Source organism: Chionomys nivalis, chromosome 8, assembly GCF_950005125.1.
Source record: "Chionomys nivalis chromosome 8, mChiNiv1.1, whole genome shotgun sequence".
NCBI classification, from domain to species: domain Eukaryota; kingdom Metazoa; phylum Chordata; class Mammalia; order Rodentia; family Cricetidae; genus Chionomys; species Chionomys nivalis.
The window spans coordinates 37689288-37713554 of NC_080093.1; the positions used below are offsets into that span (position 1 = coordinate 37689288).

General features: G+C 38.6%; 1 protein-coding gene across 3 annotated transcripts in view; it reads right to left on the reverse strand.

Moving 5' to 3' along the window:
* Window positions 1-416: 416 nt before the first annotated feature.
* The window catches only part of LOC130879654 (aldehyde dehydrogenase 1A1), a 127679-nt gene continuing 103828 nt past the window's right edge, over window positions 417-24267 (reverse strand). For all 3 annotated transcript variants that reach the window (XM_057778382.1, XM_057778384.1, XM_057778381.1), the window contains 11 exons: window positions 22193-22333; window positions 20912-21041; window positions 19377-19438; window positions 17020-17148; window positions 15700-15813; window positions 11594-11696; window positions 10396-10580; window positions 7849-8013; window positions 5576-5733; window positions 3739-3813; window positions 417-996 (listed from right to left, as the gene is read on the reverse strand). In XM_057778382.1, coding sequence (XP_057634365.1) covers window positions 924-996; window positions 3739-3813; window positions 5576-5733; window positions 7849-8013; window positions 10396-10580; window positions 11594-11696; window positions 15700-15813; window positions 17020-17148; window positions 19377-19438; window positions 20912-21041; window positions 22193-22333 — 1335 coding nt within the window. In that variant the 3' untranslated portion in view covers window positions 417-923. The remainder of the gene's footprint in view (window positions 997-3738; window positions 3814-5575; window positions 5734-7848; window positions 8014-10395; window positions 10581-11593; window positions 11697-15699; window positions 15814-17019; window positions 17149-19376; window positions 19439-20911; window positions 21042-22192; window positions 22334-24267) is intronic.

Below are 24267 nucleotides of genomic sequence, written 5' to 3' on the forward strand. Positions count from 1 at the left end.
AATTCCTTCATGAAGTTATTCCCTGTTCCCTCAGAATTCATCTCTACCTTTTTGCACATTACTGAATGCAGGGTTTCAAAAGCCTCATTTCCATTACACACTCCCTTCTTTTGCTATGTTGGGGTATATGTGTTTGCTTTCCAGAAATAAACCACCTTGAGATGACAGTTATCAAGTATTAGTGGGATGGCACATCTGCTCAGAACTTTTAAGGCATTTGGAAATCAGTTACAAATCATGTTTGTCTCTACTATATGTCAACTATTTCAAGAATTCTTCTGAGAAGTAAATTTTTTGTTTATTTGTTCTTGTTTTGCATTGCATGCTTTAACTCAATTTAATACTGCTTTTGACTGACCAGTAGAGTTTATTGCCATAGCCCAAACTTATACCAACATAATTACAGACAAACAAAATCATGCAAAGGGTGCCTTTATTATGTTTTACATTCTAATTCCAGCTAGGAATTTCATTTGACAAGCAGGCATGACATTCTAGAAAACATTTCACCACACTCAGCGGGGATAACCACAGGGAACAGAGTAACCTACTCTGCGGTCATTATGTGTGTTGAGTAATTCAAGGGGTCACTGAGGGACAGAGTTTAAATCACTACTGGTTCTCCTTACCAAGTAAATATCCTAAACAAGTATCTACACTAAAGCACCTGATCATGACAGAGTCACAAAGAGCGTGCACCTAAATCTATCCTATTCATTTGGGGCATGAATTAGGGTCACATATTAGAAGGCTAGTGATTCTTTCAGATTAAGCTACATGTTTTCTACGTGTGACATTAATACTGATGAATCGCTTATGTTTAAGAAATCAATAGAAGAACGAGTTAAAGGAGAACAGCACTCTACTGGTGACTATAGATGTGTCCAATTGCTGAAGGGTTTCTCTTCACTCTGCTGGCTTCTCTATGAGTTCTTCTGAGATATTTTCATTGCGACAGTCTTGAGCTCAGTGTATTCATAAATGCCATGCTCACCCCTAGAGAGGAAAGAAAATTGCATATATAAACATGATTGTGTATTACAGTGAAAGTCAAATATAATCCCTGGTAATTTGGTGCAAGGGTTTTTTTTTCTTATCTGAATAGGGACAAAGTAAAATATTTACTAACTACAGTATAGTCCATGTAGTGGTTAGCTTACCACAAGCTTCATGACCAAATATAAACTCCCCAGTGCAGAGCAGTATCTTAAATGTCTTTTCTTTAAAATAATTCAGAAGTCTGATTATTTTCACAGAAAATATCCATTGTTTCCATTACTCTACTTGACCACATAACTAATTTTTCAAATCGTAATTCAACCTGGTCAGATTTTGTGAGATTACCAAGTAAAAGAGGTGTAGCTGCTATTGTACTGTATGATCACTGAAGATCAGTAGACGAAACTGCCAGCTCTACCAGAGCCTACACTCACCATCTGCATTGCTACAGAAGTGCTGAGCAGGTAGAAAGCCACCAAGATCTACTTTCATCCTGGGCTCTCTTCTTCTGAAGCTGTAGTTTTAAGGGGATCTTTTGATTCTTGGCAAAACAACAATCCAGTCTTTCTACCTTTTAGGTTGATTGTATATAATTTTAGGGAGAAAAGAAACTAGAGTGGCCTGAGTCAGGCTCTTGGGATTTCAGCAGAGGTTGACTTTCCATAATCATCATGGAAACTTCTAAGCCAACCCCAAGTGAACAGCAGCTGAGACAAGTCAATCTGTAGGTACCAAAGTAAAATTTAACCAGGGTTTTGCTCCAGACCAATTTTGGAAATTTTGGTTTCTTTCCACCTGGTGAATGATTTATTTAGGAGGAATGCGCTCAGCTATACTCTGCATTGTTTTGGTAAGAAGATAAATTGCATGCTCTTGGGACCATTCTCTATATTATAACACCTATACACACACAGGTTTGCAGAGGAGCAGGATTTTGGTCCTTCTTACTCAGCGCTGCTCCTGAATACTTCTCCTGTGTATATAGAGGATGTCTTATCCTGCCTAGGGTCACAATCTCCTTATATTAATTACTCTGTGAATAAAGTTTTGAAAATTATTCTTGAATGCTTCAATGAGAATGCTTTATCACAGTGATTAAAGGACTTCAATTCAACTTTCTAAATTCTATTAAAAGATAGTATTTTCGCAAGTGTTTTCTCTGAAAGAGGTAGATAATTTAGCCCATTATTTTGGCCAAATTGTTTTCCCTTCTGTTTAGAGCTGCAATCTCACTTGGCACTCACTGGAGAATCAAATGTATAATATTGTTCATTTTGAAGCTGACACTATTAGGTTTGGTCCATGTACATTTTCAAACACAGAACACAGGAATAACTGCTTACGGTTCTTTTTAGCTCAGAACGTCTATGACTTATGCCTTATGAGTTCTGTGCTTTCCAGGCCTTACGAGTTCTGGGCTTCTAAATCCTCACTGCACACATCAGCTGGTCATTTTATCATAGGCTGCTGATCATCGTGCTCAGCTCAGGATGACGTCTGTGACTGCATTTCCACTAAACTTCTGCATGACCTCATGCTTCTCACCACAGACCATGAAATACGTGGAAAGGCTTTAGGATCAGGTCGTGTCTGCTCTCCCTTCTGTGCCAAGAAATTAACTTTAACAATGACGCAGGGAAATTGCTTAAGTTGATAAATATAAAGTAAAATAAAAAAATCCTAGTTCTTGTTTTAAGAACAATTGTTAAGAATGTCTTCTTGCTCTCATTTTTATTGATTGACTGAAAAAAGAAATATCCTATGAAGTACAGAGAGATTAAATATGGAACATTCCCAAGATAAAGTAAGTAAATGTGAAGTGAGTAGGATTACAAAGAGCTAGATTTTTGTCATGCAACCTATTCCAGTGCCAGCAATGACCACAGATTCAGAAATCAAATCTTAGGCTTCCTGGATTACCACTGAATGTATTAGGAACTGCTTATCCCTAATTTTGACTTTTTGGGGCCCTGTTTTTATCTGATTTCATTGTTTCTACCTTTTTTTCTTTTTCTTTATTTTTTTATTTTCCTTTTCTTATCTTTCTTTCTTTTTCTCTTTCTTTTGAGACAAGATTTCACTGTGTAATCCTGGAGAGCCTGGGACTCACTATATAATCCTAGATGACAATTTGAACTCACTATGTAGACCATTCTGGCTTTGAAATCTCAGAGATCTGCCTGCATCTGTCTCCCAAATACTAAGTCTAATTCTTGAGAGTCATTAGTGAAAGTCACTTTTCTGGAGACATTTTTCAGCAAACTCCTTAACACATGCACCAGTTTTTAGGTAAATGTCACCAGAAGCATTTTATTTTGGGATAAGACAACTTTAATTCATTTTAGTGCTATATTTAAAGACCTAGAATGTTCCCCCATTTATTTAAATGCATTCCTAGATTTCCGGTTTATTCTTTTACTTTCTAAAATTTTTTTTTCCCTAATAGCCTATTGTCACTTATATCATAGACAATACTAAAAGCATGCAACAATTCAGCTATCATGGCGGGTACTTAGCCCAGTTCCTTATGAGCAAAAAGCGCTTAATAAAGTATACTCCTTATGCAGTTGCTCTTCTGCACTTTGGTAGTACTTCCAAAATTTTAAATGATATTCTGTAGTAAGAAACTCCAAGGAAGAATGCAGGCATACTTCACTTAAGGTGGTGAAAATGGATCAGTCTCCTTGGAGTGACAATCCTTTTCACAAAAATATGTTTGTAACACAAGGTTTTACTTACAATTCACGTCCATTTCCAGACATCTTGAATCCACCGAAGGGGCACTGGGCTGACAAGACCATATAGCAGTTTACCCTGAAGCAAGGAAGAAAAGGATATTACAAATAATTCTTAACTTACCCCATAATTACAAAGTGGGAACTGAAAGACTCAGAGGTCTCTTTAAGTCTTTAAGTCACTTTAAGGTCTATTATTCAGTGTTGTATACTTAATGGGATAAGAGGGGAATAAAGCAGTGCTGTAATTTACAAGGCAGAAAGCAAACACATATATTACCTAGGAACAAATAAATGGTACCACTATTAGTGTCAATAGTTATAAAAATGGATTCATCTGAATTACAGCAGAGGGAGGGGCCAGTGTACCAGGAAAAGAAGTGTGCAGTTCCAGGTTGTGAGGTGCCCAACTCGAGTGCTGGGAGCTGAGTTTGGATCATCTGCAAGAGCAGAAACTTCTCTTCATTGGTGAGTCAACTCTAACTCCACTTTCCTATTTCTGTAAAATTTATTTGTCTCTCTCTCTATCTGTCTGTCTGTCTATTATTTAGAGTGTATGTTTGTGTGCCTGATTTAAGAGGACTTATTAGAGGTTGTGAGGGCCTGGCTCTCACTATGCTAGTCGTTGCAAGGTCTCCATGAGTTCCTTAACCTCAGCAAGTTCCTGCTTTTACCATAGATATGATTAATAAATAAGAGCTTTCAGGTAAGCTTAAATGATGAATTTAAGAAATAGATTGCAATTTTGAGTTATTAGTGACTAACTGGTGATTTCCTTTGATGGAAGAAAAGATTTTTCAAGCGGGAAGGAGGGTAAAGAATTGCTTGGTTGTGTTTTTACGATGTGTTTTGATGCCTGATTTTCCTTAACTGTACTAGGTGAGAAAAGGGAAATAAGCCTGCTCTATTGCTAGGACTGAGGGAAGGAAGGCTTGATGAGAAAAAGGTTGCTGAGGAAACAGTCCAGGGTACAGAGCTGGCTGGGCAAAGCAGCAGTTTGAGAGGCACAGCTGAGAATGTAAGTTGAAGTATAAAAGCTGAAGACAGATTAGGTCAAAAGTGAGTGAAAATTGCTTCATAAATTTATAATGGTCCTAAAATCATGACATAAAAAGTGACATAAAAATCCTAGAATAAGAATTTACTATACAAAAAAAAAATACCCTAATATACAAGCTGAGCACCACCTTGCCTTGGATGCAAACCCAGGATCCAACTTACTCATGACCCTGACACAGGAACATGATGAGTTCAAAGCTAATCTGAACCAAAGAGTGAGTTCAAAGACAGACTCAGCAACTCGATAAGTTCAAATCTAACATTATATATATATGTATATATATAATGTAATATTATTATTTTATATTTATACATAATATATTATATATACATATATATGTATACACACACATATATATGTGCATATATATAATAAAACTGGAGACAGTTCTGAGGGCTAGAGCACTTGTATAGACTCTACAGGGCACAAGGTCTAGTATTCGTTGTGGAATATAATAAAGACAACATCAGCAGCAGTAATAACTTTCCACATACATAAGGTACCAGAATATTATCTAACATAAACTTGAACACAACAATTTTTACCTCCGCTGTTCAAAATAGTACTCCATACCTTGAAAATAATTATCTAGTAATTTTGACACTGTACAAAGTAACATGCATAAAATGTTTTAGAGAGGTAACTTGAAAAAGTTGGATAAAGTTAATTTGGCTTGAAAAAAAGACAATTACTTTTCTAGTCGGTCTGATAATTTCAAATGAGTATTCAAGTCTGAAGGAGGCCATACAGGAAGGGCACAGCTTACTTCAGATGCACTTACCACACTACCCCGGCCTGAAGAGCAGAAGACACAGTGACAGCCTTATCCAGGTCTTTTGTGAAGACTCCAGCTGCAAGGCCATAGGTAGTATTGTTCGCTCTCTTGATCACATCATCTATAGATTTAAACTTCATGATTTGCTGCACTGGTCCAAATATCTACACACAAATAACACAAAAATAGATTAACAGTATATACAGTACATCATATGCTTCCCTAGAAGCCATTCTCCATGGGCTAAGCTCTCTCACTTTAGACCTGTGTGTAAAGATCAAAACAGACGACCATGGTCAGTGAACATGGAAACATGTGATCATGTGTGATTGTCTCTATGGAGCACACACCAATCTTCGTGCAGCATTTATTCATACATGCTGTGACAGAGTGCCCCAAAATGTAAGGACCAAACAGCAAATCACTAAATGTATCATTTCTTTGGAGACATCTAAGCCTAGTTTTCTTTGTTGCTCAAGTTATTGTACAAGACAGCATGATCAAGAAAGCAGTCCTGTGCTCTACGAGTAACAAATAGACAATGACTGAGAACAATGTTTATGCTTTGAACACCAGTGTGTCATTGATTTAAATATCATCCATTTTATTATGTTTATAGCATTTCATGATTATAAATACTGTGTAATATAACACAGATTTTTATTTCCAAGTGTCACACTGAATGCTATGCACCAGTACTGAACAAAATGACTCCTTAGTCGAAGCCTAACTCTGGAACTAATCTACATTAAAGCCAGAGGTCCCTAGCAGTGGCCACCATCACACTTGATTATTCTAGTGTGAGCCAGTCTTTCACTTTTGCTGGAATCTAGTTAATAAAGCCCCCATACAACTCAGTCTATATCTCACTGCACAGGTAAGAAGAAGCACTTGTGTTTTCTCAGAGATATTAAGCTTTTGTACTTTGAAAAGTTATTAATCAAACTTAAATAAAAGAGAGAGATCTTGGAATGTTAGTATACTCTCCTGGGAAATATGAGCATGGTTGGCAAAAACTCAGAGGTGTCAAAAGGTTTTCTGGTTCTGAGTCTATTGGAATATCATGGGGGGAGTTAGTGACACCTCCCTGTAGGCTGGGGCAGACCCTGGGGTTCTAAACTCTCTCATGACCCTGTAACTGGGAAGCAAAATGGTGTGACTACTGGAAAGAAAAACAACTGGAGCAGGGTTATGGTGGATTTGCTGCAAGTTGCAGCAACTCGCAGTCTAGGCCCTGGGCTCCTATTTCGAAGCAGCAGATAGATGAGCTATTCTAGTGAGCACATTATAGAAGCACAGCAAATGCTTCTTGAATGAAGATTATTTTCTGCTTTACTGTCCTTCTCATCCATGTTAATCAAGTTCTACAAGAACAATAGCTCTAATCAAAGAGGATTGGCCAATAAGTGCAGAAATTCAAATGCAGTTGAGGAGTGAAATGATACAAACAATCTAAATGTATTGTATGATTCACATATGATGGTTTTATTCTGTTCTTTATATTTATTTCCTCTTCTGGCACAGCTAAATAGTCCCCTTTTCTCTGTATTTTCTGACATTGTGTAGGTAACGATAATAGCCTCTCAGATCCCCTGCCATATCAGGGACATATGTTTAAATTATGATTGCCTTTGTAGTGTAGTACATGTCATTGTAATTGTCCAAGACAAATGCTCATATCTTTGCATATATTAAAAGTCCTCAGACTCATGATATATATTAGCTACCATGTTAATCACGAACTAGTTCCTCTTAATTATTCGTTGAAAACCTGGGTACCATCCTTATTGATGCTACTTAGATTGCACCGCCCTCCAGAACTCACTTTCACTTCCCATACAAAGCCAGTCCACTCTGTCTCTGAAAGTTTGACTTTTTATTTTCATTTATTTATGTACTTATTTGTTTGTTTATTTATCTATTTTTTCCATGACTGAGATCATCCAGAGTATGTTGTTCAGTGCCTGGCATATGTAATGCAATGGTGTGCACATTTGTTTCTATTTTGACAAATGGCAGGGCCATTTCCCATTCCTTTAAGGCTGTGAATGAAGCACCTAGAGAAGCTTCTGTGAACTTTGTTCTGTGTGTGACATAAACTAATTGTAGACAATTGGATTTCTCATTGATCCTTCTTGATCTCAAATTACTTAAGGGTTTACCAGCAAGCATTTCAGGGGAACACTATTCAAGGAGCTGTGGGTTTTAGAGGGACATGGGTTAAATACAGAAGAACGTGACAAGCCCAGAAACAGAATCACGTAGAGTTGAACTATTACCTCCTCTTTGGCAATGCGCATCTCATCCGAAACATTGGTGAACACTGTGGGCTGAACAAAGAAGCCTTTGTTCCCCCAGCGTCCACCACCACACTCCAGTTTGGCTCCTTCTTTCTTCCCACTCTCAATGAGATCGAGTATTTTATCATGTTGTTCCTTGTCAATCTAATTGAAAGAAATAGAGAGAAGGAAAGTAAATGAAAGCCATTATATCAGTGGTCCTCAATATGTGAGTGGCAACCATTGGAAAACACATATTTTTGATAGTCTTAGGAACTCCCAGCCACAAATTTATTTTTCTGGTTACTTCATAACTGCAGTTTTGCTACTTAATGGTGACTCACTTCCTAAGACCACGAGAAATATGTGTTTCCAATAGTCGTGACCCACAGGTAGAGAATCACTGCATTCAACAACTCTAACATCCAGGATACCCTCAAGTCAGTTCAGCAGAGGTTCAGCTCATTCTGCCTATTCTCGGTTGTGTTTTTCCTGTGAAGTTTTTGGAAAGAAAAGTGTAAGGGTCTGTAAATTTAGTACATTTACTAAGCACAGTGACTGGACCTTTCACACATCTGTCATGTATTCGCCTTGGAAGAAATGTGTTAATGATTTAACACATACGCCTGAAAACTTAGTCCTTACGGAGATAAAAGAGTGACGGGAAAAAGAAGACTTTGATCTGTGTCCAGTGAGTATGTCACATGAGAAGCAGGTGTTTTTGACTATAGGAGACCTTTATTCTTCAGAGAGGGAACTGTAGTAAGGAGAGAGGTTACTTGTTGATTCCCAGACGCTTAACCCCAAAATAATCACACAGAAACTATATTACTTAAAACACTGCTTGGCCAATTACTTAAGCGTATTGCTAGCTAGCGCTTATATCTAGAATTAACCCATCTCCTTTATTTTATATTTTACCATGAGGCTCGTGGCCTACTGGCAAGGTTTCGGTGTCTGTCTCTGGCAGGGTTACATGACTTTTTTTTGACTCTGCCTTTCTTTCTCCCATCATTTAGTTTAGGCTTCACCACCTACCTAAGTTCTGCCCTATCAATGGGCCAAGGCAGTTTCTTTATTAACCAATGGTATTCACAGCATACAAAGGGAATCCCACGTCAGGGAATATGCCTATTCTTGGGTCATGTGTACTGCTCAGAATGCCCTTTCAAACAACAGGTTGGGGTCTTGCTCCATTCAGTGCAGTAGGCTGCATTCCAGTTTCTAACAAAAAACAGTTATCATCTTCCTGCTTCATTAAATGAACCACTTCTAAATTATATGGCCATTATCACAGAGGTATCTTGTTTGAAATAATATTTTGCATAAGAAAGAATTAAAAAGAGATCAGATTTCTGTTTGGAAAAATCGGAAGCACTGAACACTTAACATACTTGCTGAGACATGTGGGTTTCCGATTACCCAAGTTTTCAAAGTAGGAGGAGGTGAATGATGAGTCTTGGATTCAAAAGATTTGCGCAAACAGCCTGCCTGAAGTGAGACAGGGTTCAAATAGATGGAAAATTAGAGACAAGGGGGCTAAAAAGAGGGGTCATGTTTGGTATTGGTTTATTTTCTGTCTTGAATGGACAACTGGCAATCTTTACATTGTTGGACTCTGCTAATATTCCCAGTATTGAAATGATCAGAAAACCTTGTCAGATGTGCTTTCTAACTACACTTAACTCAGCCTCTACACTTTGTTAGAGTAAATGCTAGCTGCTATTAGCCTTTAACTGAGAAAATTTGGCATGGTATTTGTCAACCTATTGCTCCAAAATCTTCAATGTGCAATATTCCAAAGAACATTCCTCAAAGATTGTCTCATCATTGGTGTTCTGTTGTGGAATCCCAAGGGTTGCTTTAAAAGCCAAGACACTGATATTGCTACATAATGGGCAATAAAGCTAAGTTGTGGTGTTATGTGGATATGTCTAACTGAAGTATCCTAAAATTGGAGTGAACTGTAATAGGAATCAAAAAGCACACTGATTGAAAAAGGCAAGAAGCTGATAGTATTGGCAAATTCTCCTCTTCTTGTGTGTTATGTGTATGTGGTGTGTACTCATTGGCAAACACAGCAGAATAAGCTATCTCCATGAACTCAGAACTTATGAGTTTGACTGTTCTAGTTAGTCACTTTGCCCTGGAAAATTCCTGCCTTATTTCCTGAACTTTGGGGCTAAATGTCAACTACCACATACATTCAGTTTTTATCTGGGTGCTGGATTCAAACTCTGAACTAATGCTTGCATGGCAAGTGCTCTATCCACTGGGATATCTTCTCAGATCTTTATATCTGTACATGTTTCATTCCCAGCATTATTCCTAAACTGTTTCTAGATATGTAAAAGTTTTTCGCCAACACAAAATTAAAATGATTTCTTTACTATTGGGAATTAGCCTTTTTAACATAATGAGGTCAGAGTTATAATGTCCACTAGCAAAGCACATAGCTAAGAGGTAAAGTCAATGCTATCAACATGAGTTCTAGTAGTTCTTTACACTTGGATTGGAAATGCTTGTCTTTTTCTATTGTATACTTACCTGAGGGCCTTGATTTATTCCTGCGGTCAGAGGATTTCCAAGAACGTATTTCTTAGCTCGCTCAACACTCCTTTTCACAAACTCATCATAAACTGATTCCTCAACAAAAATTCTAGATGCTGCGACACAACATTGGCCTTGATGGTAGAACACACCGTGGTGTGCAAACTCAACAGCCATGTTCACTGCAAAGGAAACATTTACATTAAAGCAGAAATGTTTTCTAAAGCACACACTTGTGCGTGTGTGCACATACACTCACCCTGAAGAGATGGCTGAGTGATTAAACGCACTTGGAGCTCTGCTGGTGTACTGGAGTTGAATTCCCAGTGCCCTTGAGAGATGGGTCACAATCTCCTATCGCTACTTTCTCAGAATTTCTGAAGTCACATGTGAGCCAAGAGTTACTGATTCAGTTGTAGTGAGGAGATTTTAGATAATAATAAACTGGGGACCGTGCCATGTGTTGTGCAATAACCAGAAAATAAGTTTTAAAATCTCCAGTGAGGAGCACAACAGTCACAACAGCAAACTTGATGAACTATTTATGCTTAGAGTCTCACTGTAATTATGCAACTATTGAAGGAATGCTAGACCATAAATTTTAGTGAAATTACTCTGAAATCAGTAACCTGACGATTTCATTTGTTAGTAAAATCAGAATAGTTTGGAATTTTATGGATGGGTTCACATACAAATGATAAACTCAATGTATTTTAAGTTCACTAACATTAATTGGAAAAAAGAAGAAATTATTTAAACAGAATATTATTTAAATACATTATTCTCTATTCTTCTTCTAAATGGTCCTGAGTGAAGGCAGAAAGAAATTATAAAATTTCTGACAGCAAAACTCCTTTTGGCTCCAAATGGCTCAAGTATCTCATGTCCTATGCCCAATTAAAGATACGATGATACAGTATTATCAAAACCACATCAAGATTCTAGGTGCAGTTTATTTATACTACCTCAGATTGAAACTGGGAAGGAACAAGCTATTCCAACACAAGACAGAACCTTATCTGCGTGTTATTTATCTAATATATGGAACAATTCAAAGGCTTTGCAGAATAATCACAGACTCGACTTAATTCCTTACACCTTGAAGCAAAATCACCTGTGAGACTCCAGGTGATGTGTGACATCATCAGGCATTGGGAGGAAGAAGGTGAGATGCTAACAAAGGACTTGTACTCACAGTCAGCATCTGCAAACACAATGCAAGGACTCTTTCCCCCCAGTTCCAGGGTGACCCTCTTCAGATTGCTTTTCCCTGCAGCTTCTTTGATCAATTTGCCAACCTGAAATCAAACATCACAGAGCACACTTAGTTTGTTCTTATTTAGATAAGTTCATTTAATTCTTTCAATTTATAAGACATTTACACCACCATGTAATTTCATTCGGAAGAAACATGAAATGCTGGTGTTCAGGACCTGGCAACATCAGGTGTGAAAGCCTCCACCATGAAATCAGCAAATACGAGACAAATCAGAAAATGTTTGTGGACAAGAGCGGAGACACTGTAATTGAGAGAGCTGACTTTCATGTGTGGACAGATATCTTACTTTTCGTTTTCATCATAACTTTCTTTCTGTGTTTGACCAGAAATACCCCCAAACACATCGCATATTGAATTCTTATCCCTCTGGTGACATTTGGAGAACTCAGTTCCTCCTTAGTTTGGGTTCATCTCTTAGCACAGATTCTCTTTGAGCCCTCCTCTGATGACTCTAGATGAGTGGGATTCTTTTTTCCTAGTCTCCCAAAGAAACATGTGAAAATACACCTGGAATGCCCTAAATGGTATCATACATATCTGCAAAAAATTTCCCACTAGTCTGCCATCTTCTATGTCCCCGTGTGCTTCTCACCGTATGCTCACTGTTTATGGATCTCAGTATCCCCTTCACTCTGGGCTGGGCTTCCATCTCTCCTACACATGTGCTCACTCTGCACAATCGATACTGAAAAGACTGGCGCCGAGCTCTGTGTTCCTTCTGCCCTTATCTGTAATCCTCCCGTTCCAATTTCTTCCCTAATTCTACTTCCCTCATCTAATAGATGACATTAATTTCATTTTCTTTTCTTTTTTTTTAGATCTGTTTGATTGAAAGCTATTTTCTAAACAATAGTTTTTCTTTTCCATCCCTAAATCCAGCTTTTATAATGACTTGGACTTCATTATGTATACCACAATCACATTCTAATAAAAAAAAAACATTTGCCCTGTCTTCTAGAGGTACTCATTATATTTTGCTTCTTTAATCCTCTGTGTTTCTTGTGCTATTCCACATACTGGATAACTATTTCTGTCATATCAGAGTGTTGAGATCATTTCTATGTGGATACTGCATTGCAATTATGCATTACAGAAAAGATATTCATTCTACTAAGATTTTCATATTATTACTAATTTTATAAGCTTAAATTTGATTGCTAAAATTAAATGAATAGACATAAACAAGTTAGTCATGTCCTGGAGAAGCCCTACCTGAAATTTGCCTTCCCTACTTCTCTTTCATGCTTCTGCCTTCCTTCCTTTTTTGTCCTTTTTTTATTGCTGACAGTGTATCCCTGTATAGCTCAGTCTGATTTCAAACTTGTGATTTTCCTACTTTGCTTCCCATGTGTGGGTAGTGGTGTGTGCCACCATGCTGAGTCTCTGTAGCACAGTCTCTGTGACTGTTTTTATTTAAGAAGTTAGTGTTTTCTATATAACAAATTTAACCTTTCTGGAGTTACCTAATCAAATTAGTAGAAAAGTTCTCCTAACACAGCTAACGTTTGTCATGGTTAATGGAGTAAGACTAGAAGAAAATTTCTAAAGCTACACATGCCAAAGAATGAATAGGAAAGCTGGTTAGAAATATGAGGGTGGAATAAAGATTTTACATTTGTCGCAGTTTCAGGTGGACAATTTGAAGCTTGCTTGAATTTTCTCAGAAAAACAGCAAGTAATTTTTATCCCATTATTATATCCTCTTACTTTGAAACAGTAAAATTTAATTTTCCCAAAGAGGACACGAGAATGGTCAAAACCCAAACTACTCATCCTCTTGTGGTATCCCATGTGAAGTAGAGGTGAGCTGTGTTCGGGAAACTATGCTTACACAGTGTGGGTACAGTTCTTTTAAAAATGAGTTCTTTAAAATTTTTTAATGTCTAAATTACATGAAAATTTTTGTTAGATCATTTCATTATTGTGACCATGAGAGATGCAATCAATCTATCATTTGCTTCTGGATTAAAAATGGCTCAGGAATTTTAGTATAAAACAGGTAACAAACTTTGAGAAAAACGAATAAACAAGTTTCCACAGAGCGCTTGTGTTGGGCTAATGCTATGTTTCCCCTTATTGTGGCTTCGAAAATGGTGTTGTTATCATTCTACTATTTAGAGGCCACCATTGTGTGGCTAACCCTGAACAACAGAGTCTTTGAGACTAGCCAGACAAGAAAAAGAGATGAATCTGCAAGGACACATATGCTCTTGATTATCAGACAGTGGGAACACAGACGGAAACATTGTTTAACTCATGATTTTCTTAGCACTTCAGATAGGAGCACCGAGGCAGTGTGGGAACACTGGGTTCAGGTGAGAGGTGCAGATGCCCACAGGCAAACCAAAACCTGGGAAAAGGAAACAGTGACCAGGATATTTCCTGAGTTCTCAGGGGGGTGTTAAATGTCTTATTCTTCAGGCTCTCCTTTTTATTATGTAAAACTGAGAAAATAGATATTATATTCACCTTTTCAAATAAAGAAATTGAAATTTGGCCAAGATACTTAATTTTTTAGATACATAATACTAAGAGAGTTAAATTGGAATTTGAACCTGAGGTTGCCTGATCTCCTAATTTCAATGTTTATTGGGGGGAGGGTTCATATAAAGAGGCCTCAAAATGGTGCATGAATTAGGATCATTTATGATAATTGAGCATTCATGCTACATCTGGGGTCAGGACTAGAAGCCTTCAGCACCGATGGCCTGGAGAAGTCAGCACAGGTTTTAGACCCAGATATGCCCATTGAGTCCCCATTGCAGACGAGTGGAGATCTCAAGATTCTATCTGCCTGCCCTTTCCTTCCTTGATCTATTAACCTACAGCATCACCACTACAGAAGTTATCACCATGTGTTAGACATCCTCATATTTTTTTTATACCACAGAAAATCCTGAATGGAGCAATTAAAAAAAACATATCTCAAAGACTTTGCACCATGAACTATTTTTATACAGTCTATGGAAAAAAAATGAAAATGTGTTTTAGAAGATCAAGAATAGAATACAAATAGAATTAATGTTTATCAATTCAACTCTCTGAGAAGTTTAACAAAATATTGAAGCAACTAACTATGATTACAAGAAAATCAAATTTAAGTTTAGCTTATTTTGAAAGCTGTTCTTGCTTCTCAGTCCTCAAGTAGTTAAGAGAGAAACCATTCCTCAACACCTCCATCAAGTTTTGGCACCTGTCTGGCTTCAGCTGAGATTTCCTTTCCTTGATCTTCTGCCTTCTCCATCCTATTATCTTTTTGTAGGTGTGGATTGCTTGGTATAGTCTATTCTTGCTTATTTATCACCTATGCAGATGAAGCACGCAGTTATCTTTTCTGTTGAGTAATTAACTAATAAGTGATGGCCAAGTAGGGTGACTCAAACATGACTTTGCTTGAAATAGCATATTTTCTACATTTTTTTTTGTTTATAATCGAAGCTCATGCAATATCCAGAACTATATTCAAGCCTTTTTCTCTCCCTCCACCTGCCACTTCTTCTCATAGGGTTTTGGGGCTGTTTCCTGTTTTTCAACTTTGTATCAGTTGAATGGTGACATCAGAAGCACAGAACACTAAGGCTCTCCATCATAAACATGGAAGGAAGAGGAATTTCTCTACCTATCAAGGTATGTTGGGTACGTAGTACAAGCAAGATGCTAGTGTTGAGACTCTACTATTTGATTTTCTTAATGTAGAGGTTGTACTTACATTCACTCATATAAATCACTGTGGTCTAATTTATATGCATTACCATCCACTTTCCCACTCATCTGAAAGCCCAGAGCCTATATTTCTAAGAGATAACAAGAAACACTTTGAAAATTGCAATCATTCTGAATTAGTAGCAGTTATTTTCTTTTATCCTAAACTCACCCACTTTGTGCTTTATAAACATATTTCAAGGACAGGGTAAGTAACAAATCATTGAAACAAAGTTGTTTGAAGAAGTGTTGGCGGAGAACCAGCTGTGGAGACCAGGCTTGTTCTCATTAGAGAGGAGGCACCTGGAGACTGGCACTACCTGTGTTGATCCTGTGAAGGCCACCTTGTCGATGTCCATATGAGAGGAGATGGCTGCCCCTGCAGTTGGCCCATAACCAGGAACAATGTTCACCACGCCAGGAGGAATCCCTGCCTGCAAGTTAAGAGGCAGACAGTCAACAATCAAGAATTTAATTCTCAATAGAGGTGACTACACGACAGAAACTGTTTTCTTCTTCTAACTTTAAAGTTTTTTTCTACCAAGAAAACTTCACTTAAGTATTTATTCTTTACTATTATCATTTCCTTTCCTTTTCTATATGAAAATGTGCTCAAAGGTGATAAGATGGAGAAACACCTTCTTCCAACATTGTAGTTGCAATGATTAGCTGTGTCAACTGTCAGAAGGGGGAACTCCTTGAGAAGGGAGCCAGAAAAAATATGATAAAGTATGTACTCAGAAAGAAAGCATTTAGTATCCTCAACAAAGCTAAAAGTCTAAAGAGAGGGCACATTTTCAGTTTTTCACTCTTGACTTTCCAAGCAGAGTAGCAAAGCTACAAATCCCTAGAGGTGTTGTTTATCAGGAAGACATTGCATAGCAAAGCCTCTCATACCAGAATGATAGTACAGTGTGATTCCTGTTCCACTGAACGCAACAAAGACAGAGGCACTAGTTTGATGGGCATACTAAGATTTCAAGGTATTTGAATCAAAAATGCCTCATTTTGACAAATTTTGTCCATTTCAAATTGAAATGAAAAATATCTTAAGGATATTGTTTCAGATTTCAAAATTCTAAGTTGCCCTTTTGACTTTTTGGTATTATATTAAGAGAAGAAACCAGCAAGTTGTTTTTAAAGGGTGAAATCACTCATTTTGTTTAATTAAAGTGTCATGTACTCTGTGCACTTTGAACAGGAAAGAAACTTTATCTGAAGCTGTGATGGACAAGTGACCCAATGTTACAACAAACATATTGGCACATGTGGCCTCTAACCTTCAGTCACATTCAAAGTAAAATAACTGGAGGAATTCACAACAACAACCCAGCAGCAGTGACAACACACATTTCAGCAATGGAAAGAATGTCATTATGTCCTCAGGAATTACGTTCATGAGACTGGAGCAATATAAGTAATGGATTACAAGGTAACTGGCTATAAGCCGCTGTCATTACTTATGTGGAGACACACTTGTATTGGCTGGCAAAAGTCACAGCTTGTAGTTCCGCTGCTTTCTTCTCCATGACTGGGCAGAAGCCATGTGTGATCCGTGAAGCTCACCGCAGTGCAAAGCAGGCTGTAAGGTGAACGGGGGACCCTGAATTTACCTGCACATTTAGACTCTGGAGACTTACCTCTTTTACTAAAGATGCCATATGAAGAGCAGTGAGAGGGGTTTGCTCTGCTGGTTTGACGATCACTGTGTTCCCACAGGCAAGGGCAGGGCCTATCTTCCAAATGAACATGAGCAACGGGAAATTCCACTAGAAAGCAAAATTGAGCAATTTTACATTGTCTCAAAACACAGTTTCTAAAACAGCTTGCCTTGATAGATGTTGAATAAAAACTGGTAAATTCTGTGTAATTATAAGGCATACCTTACTTAGGTTCACTGCTAAAAGTAACTTGTGAATGATAAATGTTCTGAACTAACCACATAGAAGGGAATAGGGAAACACTCCCAAATTTAATCAACTGCTGTTATTTTGAATTCTTATTCTACAAGGATGATATTATTTTATGTTTTTTTTAAATAATTAAGTATGTCAAATATTGTAGTTAGTTTAAAAATATGACATTCTCACCCTATATCTCCCTAGAGAGCATTTATTAAATTTACCCAATTATAAGATCTTTCAGCACATTTTATGTCTAGGAGACTTCATTTTTTCTTTTTGGATCCTGGAGACTGAAACCAGGTCATGGACATACTGAATGTACTTTCCACAATACAGAACTTTGCTCAGCCCAAAATAAACAATATCATTGAAGGCAAATCAAGTTCACATTCAGTGGGATAAATGCTTGGGTTTGGATTTTAGTAAACTCTTGGCCACCTATAAGAAATAAGATATGCTACTGCTTCTCTCTAATGCATTCTCCACTCGTGAGTCCTGAAAACAGCACTCTCTATTTTAGGTATTGTCCTCAGGATTAATTGAGAAATTCAGAGCTATGGCAAAGCGCACACCTGCCTATCATGAGTGAAGCCCAAGGTTTGAATCCCAGAAAACCAGAACAACACAGGGGAAGTTAATGTTTAAATGTATCCAATAGTTCTAGCTGGTAGAGTGAAGTAAGTATATTTGAACATTTTTTAAGTATTTGAAGTACTGGACAGTTCCATGAAATACATTGATATATTCATCTCACTAAAAAAGGAGAGTCAATGTCATTCCGAAAACTTTGGGATAAACTTCACTGTGTTTTAATTTTGCCTTTTAAATTGTATCAGATGTGTCTGGCCAGTGTTCTCTGTTAATCTTGGAGGAAATCTGGTTACATCCGGAACATGATTTTTTTGGCTGAATAAATTTTTTTCTGTTTTTTTTTTTTTTATTAAAAATTTCTGCCTCCTCCCCGCCTTCCTTTTCCCTCCCCCCCACTCCCCACACCCCACTCCCCTCCCTCTCCCTCTCCAGTCCTAAGAGAAGTCAGGGTGCCCTGCCCTGTGGGCAGTCCAAGGTCCTCCCCCCTCCATCCAGGTCTAGAAAGGCAAGCATCCAAACAGGCTAGGCTCCCACAAAGCCAGTACATGCAGTAGGATCAAAACCCAGTGCCATTGTCCTTGGCTTCTCAGCAGCCCTCATTGTCTGCCATGTTCAGAGAGTCCAGTTTTATCCCATAAACTGGATGTCCTTGGGCAGCTGAGGAGAGAGAACCTGAAATGGCCCGATCCTATAGCCATACTAATGAATATCTTGCATATCACCATAGAACCTTCATCTGGCGATGGATGGAGACAGAGACAGAGACCCACATTGGAGCAATGGACTGAGCTTCCAAGGTCCAAATGAGGAACAGAAGGAGGGAGAACATGAGCAATGAAGTCAAGACCACTAGGGGGGCACCCACCCACTGTGACGGTGGGGCTGATCTATTGGGAGCTCACCAAGGCCAGCTGTACTGGGACTGAAAAAGCATTGGCTGAATAAATTTAAGTACTAATCTCTGTTAACTAATGGTGTGCAATACAGGCCACAAACTATTACAGTTTTCATGGAGATTTTTCTTTCCATTTAAATCAAAAGATATTTTCCAGGACTTGAGCAGTGTTGCTGTTGCTATTGTCCATGGTAGGAAGTCTCAAGGAGCAGACAGAAGTGCTGAGAGCTGTGGACCCTGCTGTGTCCCACTGAAATAGCTCAACACAGATGAGCCACATCAAACTTTGTCTTACACTTATAAAACACAGTTCATGAGAACCAGAACAGAGCACAGTTCCCAAAACAACCCATGCAGCAAACACTTAGGGCTTATTTGGCAACACTGAAACATCCTCACAGGGTACAGTAGTATATTGAGGGGGTTCTGGACCAGATAACTCATATCCAAGAAGCTCAGTTACAGGAATATGGTTCAGACAGTCAGGCTTACTGTATTTTCTGCACGCAAAAACCATCATATAAGCTTCACTTCTGTGGGTATGACCTTCAGATCAAATGGAATCACAGCTTTCTTTCCCCCATGGGAGTCATTAAGAAGAACTTACAGGGATGATTTGGCCACACACTCCAATAGGCTCACGTCTTGTATAAGTGAAAATATCTCCATCTGAAAAACAGCAAACACACCATCCAGCAAAGGCAAATGTGGGATCTACTCAGGGCAGGGTGCTGTGAGGTTGGTGTGAGAGAGGAGTTGCACAGTGAGGAACAAAGGGAAGCAAAATATCCCATCCTCAAGGTTAGTAACATAAACAACGGAGCTCTCAAACAGCAGTTAGAATGGAAAGGCTGAGATACAGGAAAATAAGTCAGTAGGTGGGCAAAGATCTGACAGGGTTAACTCCATTCCTAGTATTCTAATATGGCTGCCTTCCCTGCAGCACCCGTGTTCACAGAGTGATGTAGAAAGGAGCTGGGAGGTGAGGTCCCCTTTGTGTAAGGGTGGAGCCACATGCAAATGTTTCCAGCATTTCAAATCTCCCAGTAGTACCAATCTTTAAAAGGTAAAAGATTTAAAATAGCAAACCATCTCCCCAGAGTAAGCAGTCTTTCTCCTGACTTGAAATTATAAGTTTTTCTCTTGCCTATCAAACATAAATACAGTGTCTTCCAATCTACCATCTGGGTTTGGTCAACTCCTGTGCTACGCTTTGGTGTAGCTACCCTGGGAATTTTGCTGTTTTGTGTTTTGTTCTGGGTCTACTGCTACCACTGGGGTGCTTTCCTGTCAAGTCCTAGCAGTATTCTTAGCAGCTTCTTCTACCTTTCCTAAGAGTGGGGTGGGAGCCACAAAACATCCCCATTCATGTTCCCTCTGTTGTCTCATTTCTATCTTCTTACTTCCTAGTGACCACCTCTCAAACTGAATCCTTCATTTAGTGGAAATGTATGCTAGTGTCGGAACTGGAAGGGGACTCTTAAGATCCTGAAGTCATTCCAATTATAGACATGAAATTCAGCCTTTATTTTACTGCCAAATTGATTCTTTCCCTCTGGAAATACTTTTCATGTGTCTGTTCTGCTACATGCATACAGAGTAATACTTGTACAAATCCTTCCATGCAAACCTTTAAACTCAGCTAGTAAATATTTTCTCATTATGTTTTGTGTGTTTGGAAGCATGTTAATATGAATTAATTTTTTTAAAAAAATAAATTGAACTTAAAGGGGCACAAATAAGCATCCCTGCCTCTTTCTGGACCAAATGTCTTAAGCAATTACATTAAAGGTGGAATGTTGATGTTGTTATGGAAATGAAGCAGAAATCAGTGATTTCAGTGGCCAGCTTTGAAAGTTTGAGCATTTAGACACCTCACTTGGATTTGTAAATGATGATTCTGTGAGAATGGCTCACCTTACTGCCATCTGCACCCTCCATAGTTTTAATTCCCACATGATTACCTTTAAAATCTATTGACTCAATACAAGTCTCTTCTTCAGAAATATGTTTATCCAAAGTCAAGGGGAAAATAATTATTGCCTTATTGTTTGACATCTTTCTCAGAGTTTTAAGTTATCATCTCTATGGTGGTCACCTTGCCTCTCCCACCAACCTTGCTATTTTTCTAGGTATACTTACCGCTTGGTATTGTTTGGCCATGGATCTTGTCAGCCCAACCCGCACAATATTTTAATGCTTTTATGCAGCCTCCCAAATCTGCCAAGTATGCATTGGCGAAGACTTTCCCACCATTGAGTGCCTCCATTGTCTGAAAAGCCAACACAAACCACAGTTTACAATCCAGAAAGAACATTAGATTAAGAACATTGCCCTCTCTATCTTTCAACCATTTTCTGAAGAGGCAGCTCTCTGTCCCTCTTGTCCCCCTTCCCTTCTTCTCTTTTTTCTTCCCCCTCTCTCTCCATCTTCCTGTCTCTCTCTTCCAACATACCTTCCCAATACCCTCTAATAAACTTTCTATACCCCCCCCACAAGAACATTTCTCGATGGAGCAGGATCAGTGGAGTGCTGTTCCAGAAAATCCAGTTCAACCCCTACAAGGTAATTTACAGTTATCTGTAATCCCAGTTACATGTAATGTTATGGTTCCTTCTTCCCTGTAAACACATTAATCACACACACAGTACAAAGATACACATAGTACATAGATACCCCCCACACGAAACAATTTAAAATAAAAATGAAGAATCATATAATAACGTATGAATGAGCGGCATAATTGGACTCAGAAGTTTACTAACAAGAGTAAAAAAAGATGCAAAAAGTAGGTGGTTGGTATCATGAGGGGCAATGTTTTGGCAATTTTCAAAGATTCATGAATTTCTCCCTAAAATACTTCTGAAACAGTAAATTGGAAAAACCAGGGACAATGTTAAAGGAACATTTGACCATGAAAAGGACTCTAAACAATTCTAGAGAAAAGTCAGGATGTTTGTGTGCTTTCTTAATCAAAAAACTGGCTATTTCGATCAGTAAGTCCTCTTGGGAATCCTCCTATGTGCTGTGGAATGATCCTCTTGTACGCTGTAAAGATTTTTTACTCAAATTGGTTTAGTAAAATGCTAATTGGCCCGTAGTCAAGCAGGAAGCTAGAGGAGCAACCAAACTAAGGATGACAGGAAGAAGGGCAGATGTCAGGAGTCGCCAGCCAGATGCAGAGGGAGCAGGAGAGGAAGGTGACATGTTAATAAAGGTACTACGATGTGTCAGAATATAAGGAATACAGGTTAACTTAAAATGTAAGAGCCTGTTAGTAATAAGCCTGAATTCCTGACCGAGCATTTATAGGTAATAGTAAGCCCCCAAGTCAATTATTTGGGAAGCAGCCAAAAACAGGTAGGAAGAGAAACGTCCAACTACACCTAATGTATCTTGCTGTTGGTGTTGGTTAATACTCACAGCCAGCAGCAGACGATCTCTTTCCATTAAGTCAGCCAGCTTGTTCAGCAGACGCCCCCTCTCTGAAGCATCCATGGTTCGCCATGTCGAGCCAATCTGAAAAGCCTGTCGTGCAGCCTTCACGGCTTTGTCAACGTCTGCCTAGAAGTCACAGAGCATTCTATTCAGGAAAATCAAATTACTAGATGAACAAAAACAATATCACAACCGTATAAACAAAGACACAGTCCTCATAAATAGAAGCTAGAGCTTCATTAGCCCAAAGCCCAGAGCCTTCCACACTCTCTGCACCACAATATGCAGGAATGGTTTCTCTTGAGTAATATTTATACTAAGCGCCAGTAGCCTATCAAATAGTCAAACTCCTAGAATAGACGCTATGTTTGGATAGTTGTTACTTTATTCTATTGTGATGGAATATTGAGTATCTACTTTATTTAAAAAAATTTCCAGTTCGTTTACATACATTAGCTCATTTGATTCAGAAATAAAGGAGACTATCTCTTTTACCAAATAGGGGCTAAACTAGCAAATTTTGGTACATTTACAATGTATCCAGTTTGAAAGGAGAGTTTATGGCATACATGGTGCATTGGTTTGCATGAAAAATGTCAACTATACACTTAAATGTTTTACCAGTTGCCACTCAGGTGTTAGCATTGTTTGGAGAGGTTGTGAGACCTTTTGGACATGGGGACTAAGGAGCAGAAGTGGAGACACAAGTCATGAATGGCACATGGGTTATAACTGGGATTCAGTGGCATCTTGAGATCTCTTTCTGCTTTCTGGTCTAGTGGGGCCCTAGTATCACCCTCCTGCCACTGGGCTCTCTTCTTTTCCTTGACCATTAAGATAGACTTCCCCTTTCCTAACTGGGAGCACACACAGATCCTTCTTTTTTAAAGTTGCTCTGTCAGCTGTTTTGTAAGGAGGATGAGAAGAGAAACGCACTCAGACCCTTCCTTCTGCAACCAGCTTGCTCTTCCCAGACTAAAGGAATGTGCACATGTTTACAGTAAGAGTACAGTTCTTGTTTTCTCTTTTGTTGGCACTTTGTGAGACTAGAGAGGCTACAGACTCTCCAGAGACACGGAAGTTGTCTGTTAGTGCAGAACTTGAGCTAGGCCCTTAAATACTTTTCTCCCCATCAGCAAAGGAAGGAAATGTGATGCCCAGCAAGACATCCCCAGCCATCCAGGCTCTCTAGAACCCCTCAGCCACTTTAGGTTACCCCACAATTCACCATGAGGTCTTTCTCTTTGTTTCATTTTCTCTGTCAGGAAAATAAAAGATTCATTTGTGCCATATTATTATTTGAGATAAAAGAGACTACTATGTTTCAATGTGTAAGAACTTTATTTTAAATAAAAAACTTGGTGTGGAATTAAGGTAGATTAAAGTAACAGCTGCTAAAACACGTGACCCTGAGAGATGGCTCACTTGAGTCAAAGCCCTTACTGCCATGCCTTACATCCTTTTCCCACTCTAAAGCCCACATGGCAGCAGGGCAGCAGTAGAAAACCATTTATGGCAAGCTGCCCTTTAACCTCCACGTGGGTGCCTTGATACACGGGTGTGTCATTCAAGACAGTTTTTTTTTTTTTTTTTTTTTTTTGCGGGGTAACCCTGGCTATCCTAGAACATGTTCTGTAAACCAGGCTAACCTTGAACTATCTCACAGAGATCAACCTGCCTCTGCTTCTCGAATGCTGGGATTACAGGTGTGCACCATCACTGCCTGGTTAATATATTAATATTTTAAATATAATTATTTTTCAAAATGTTATTTCTAAGACCGGCATTGTGTGGAACCCCATAAATCCTACAGGTCAGTGGGTTGCATCTTTATGTAGGAGACTGAATTCGTCTGAGAATTAGAATGTCGGGAAGGAGAATACCCTATACTTTTTAATTCCTTACACTTAGCTGAACTTCAGTTTTGCCTTCACCTTAGAGAGGCATGGAAGGCTGTATTTCTCAGAAAGCATTCTGCAAGACAGCAAAGAAGTCTACATGTGTGTAAACTGAGATGGAAATAAAGCATGTCATACTGCAAATGCGCCTGCATTTATGAG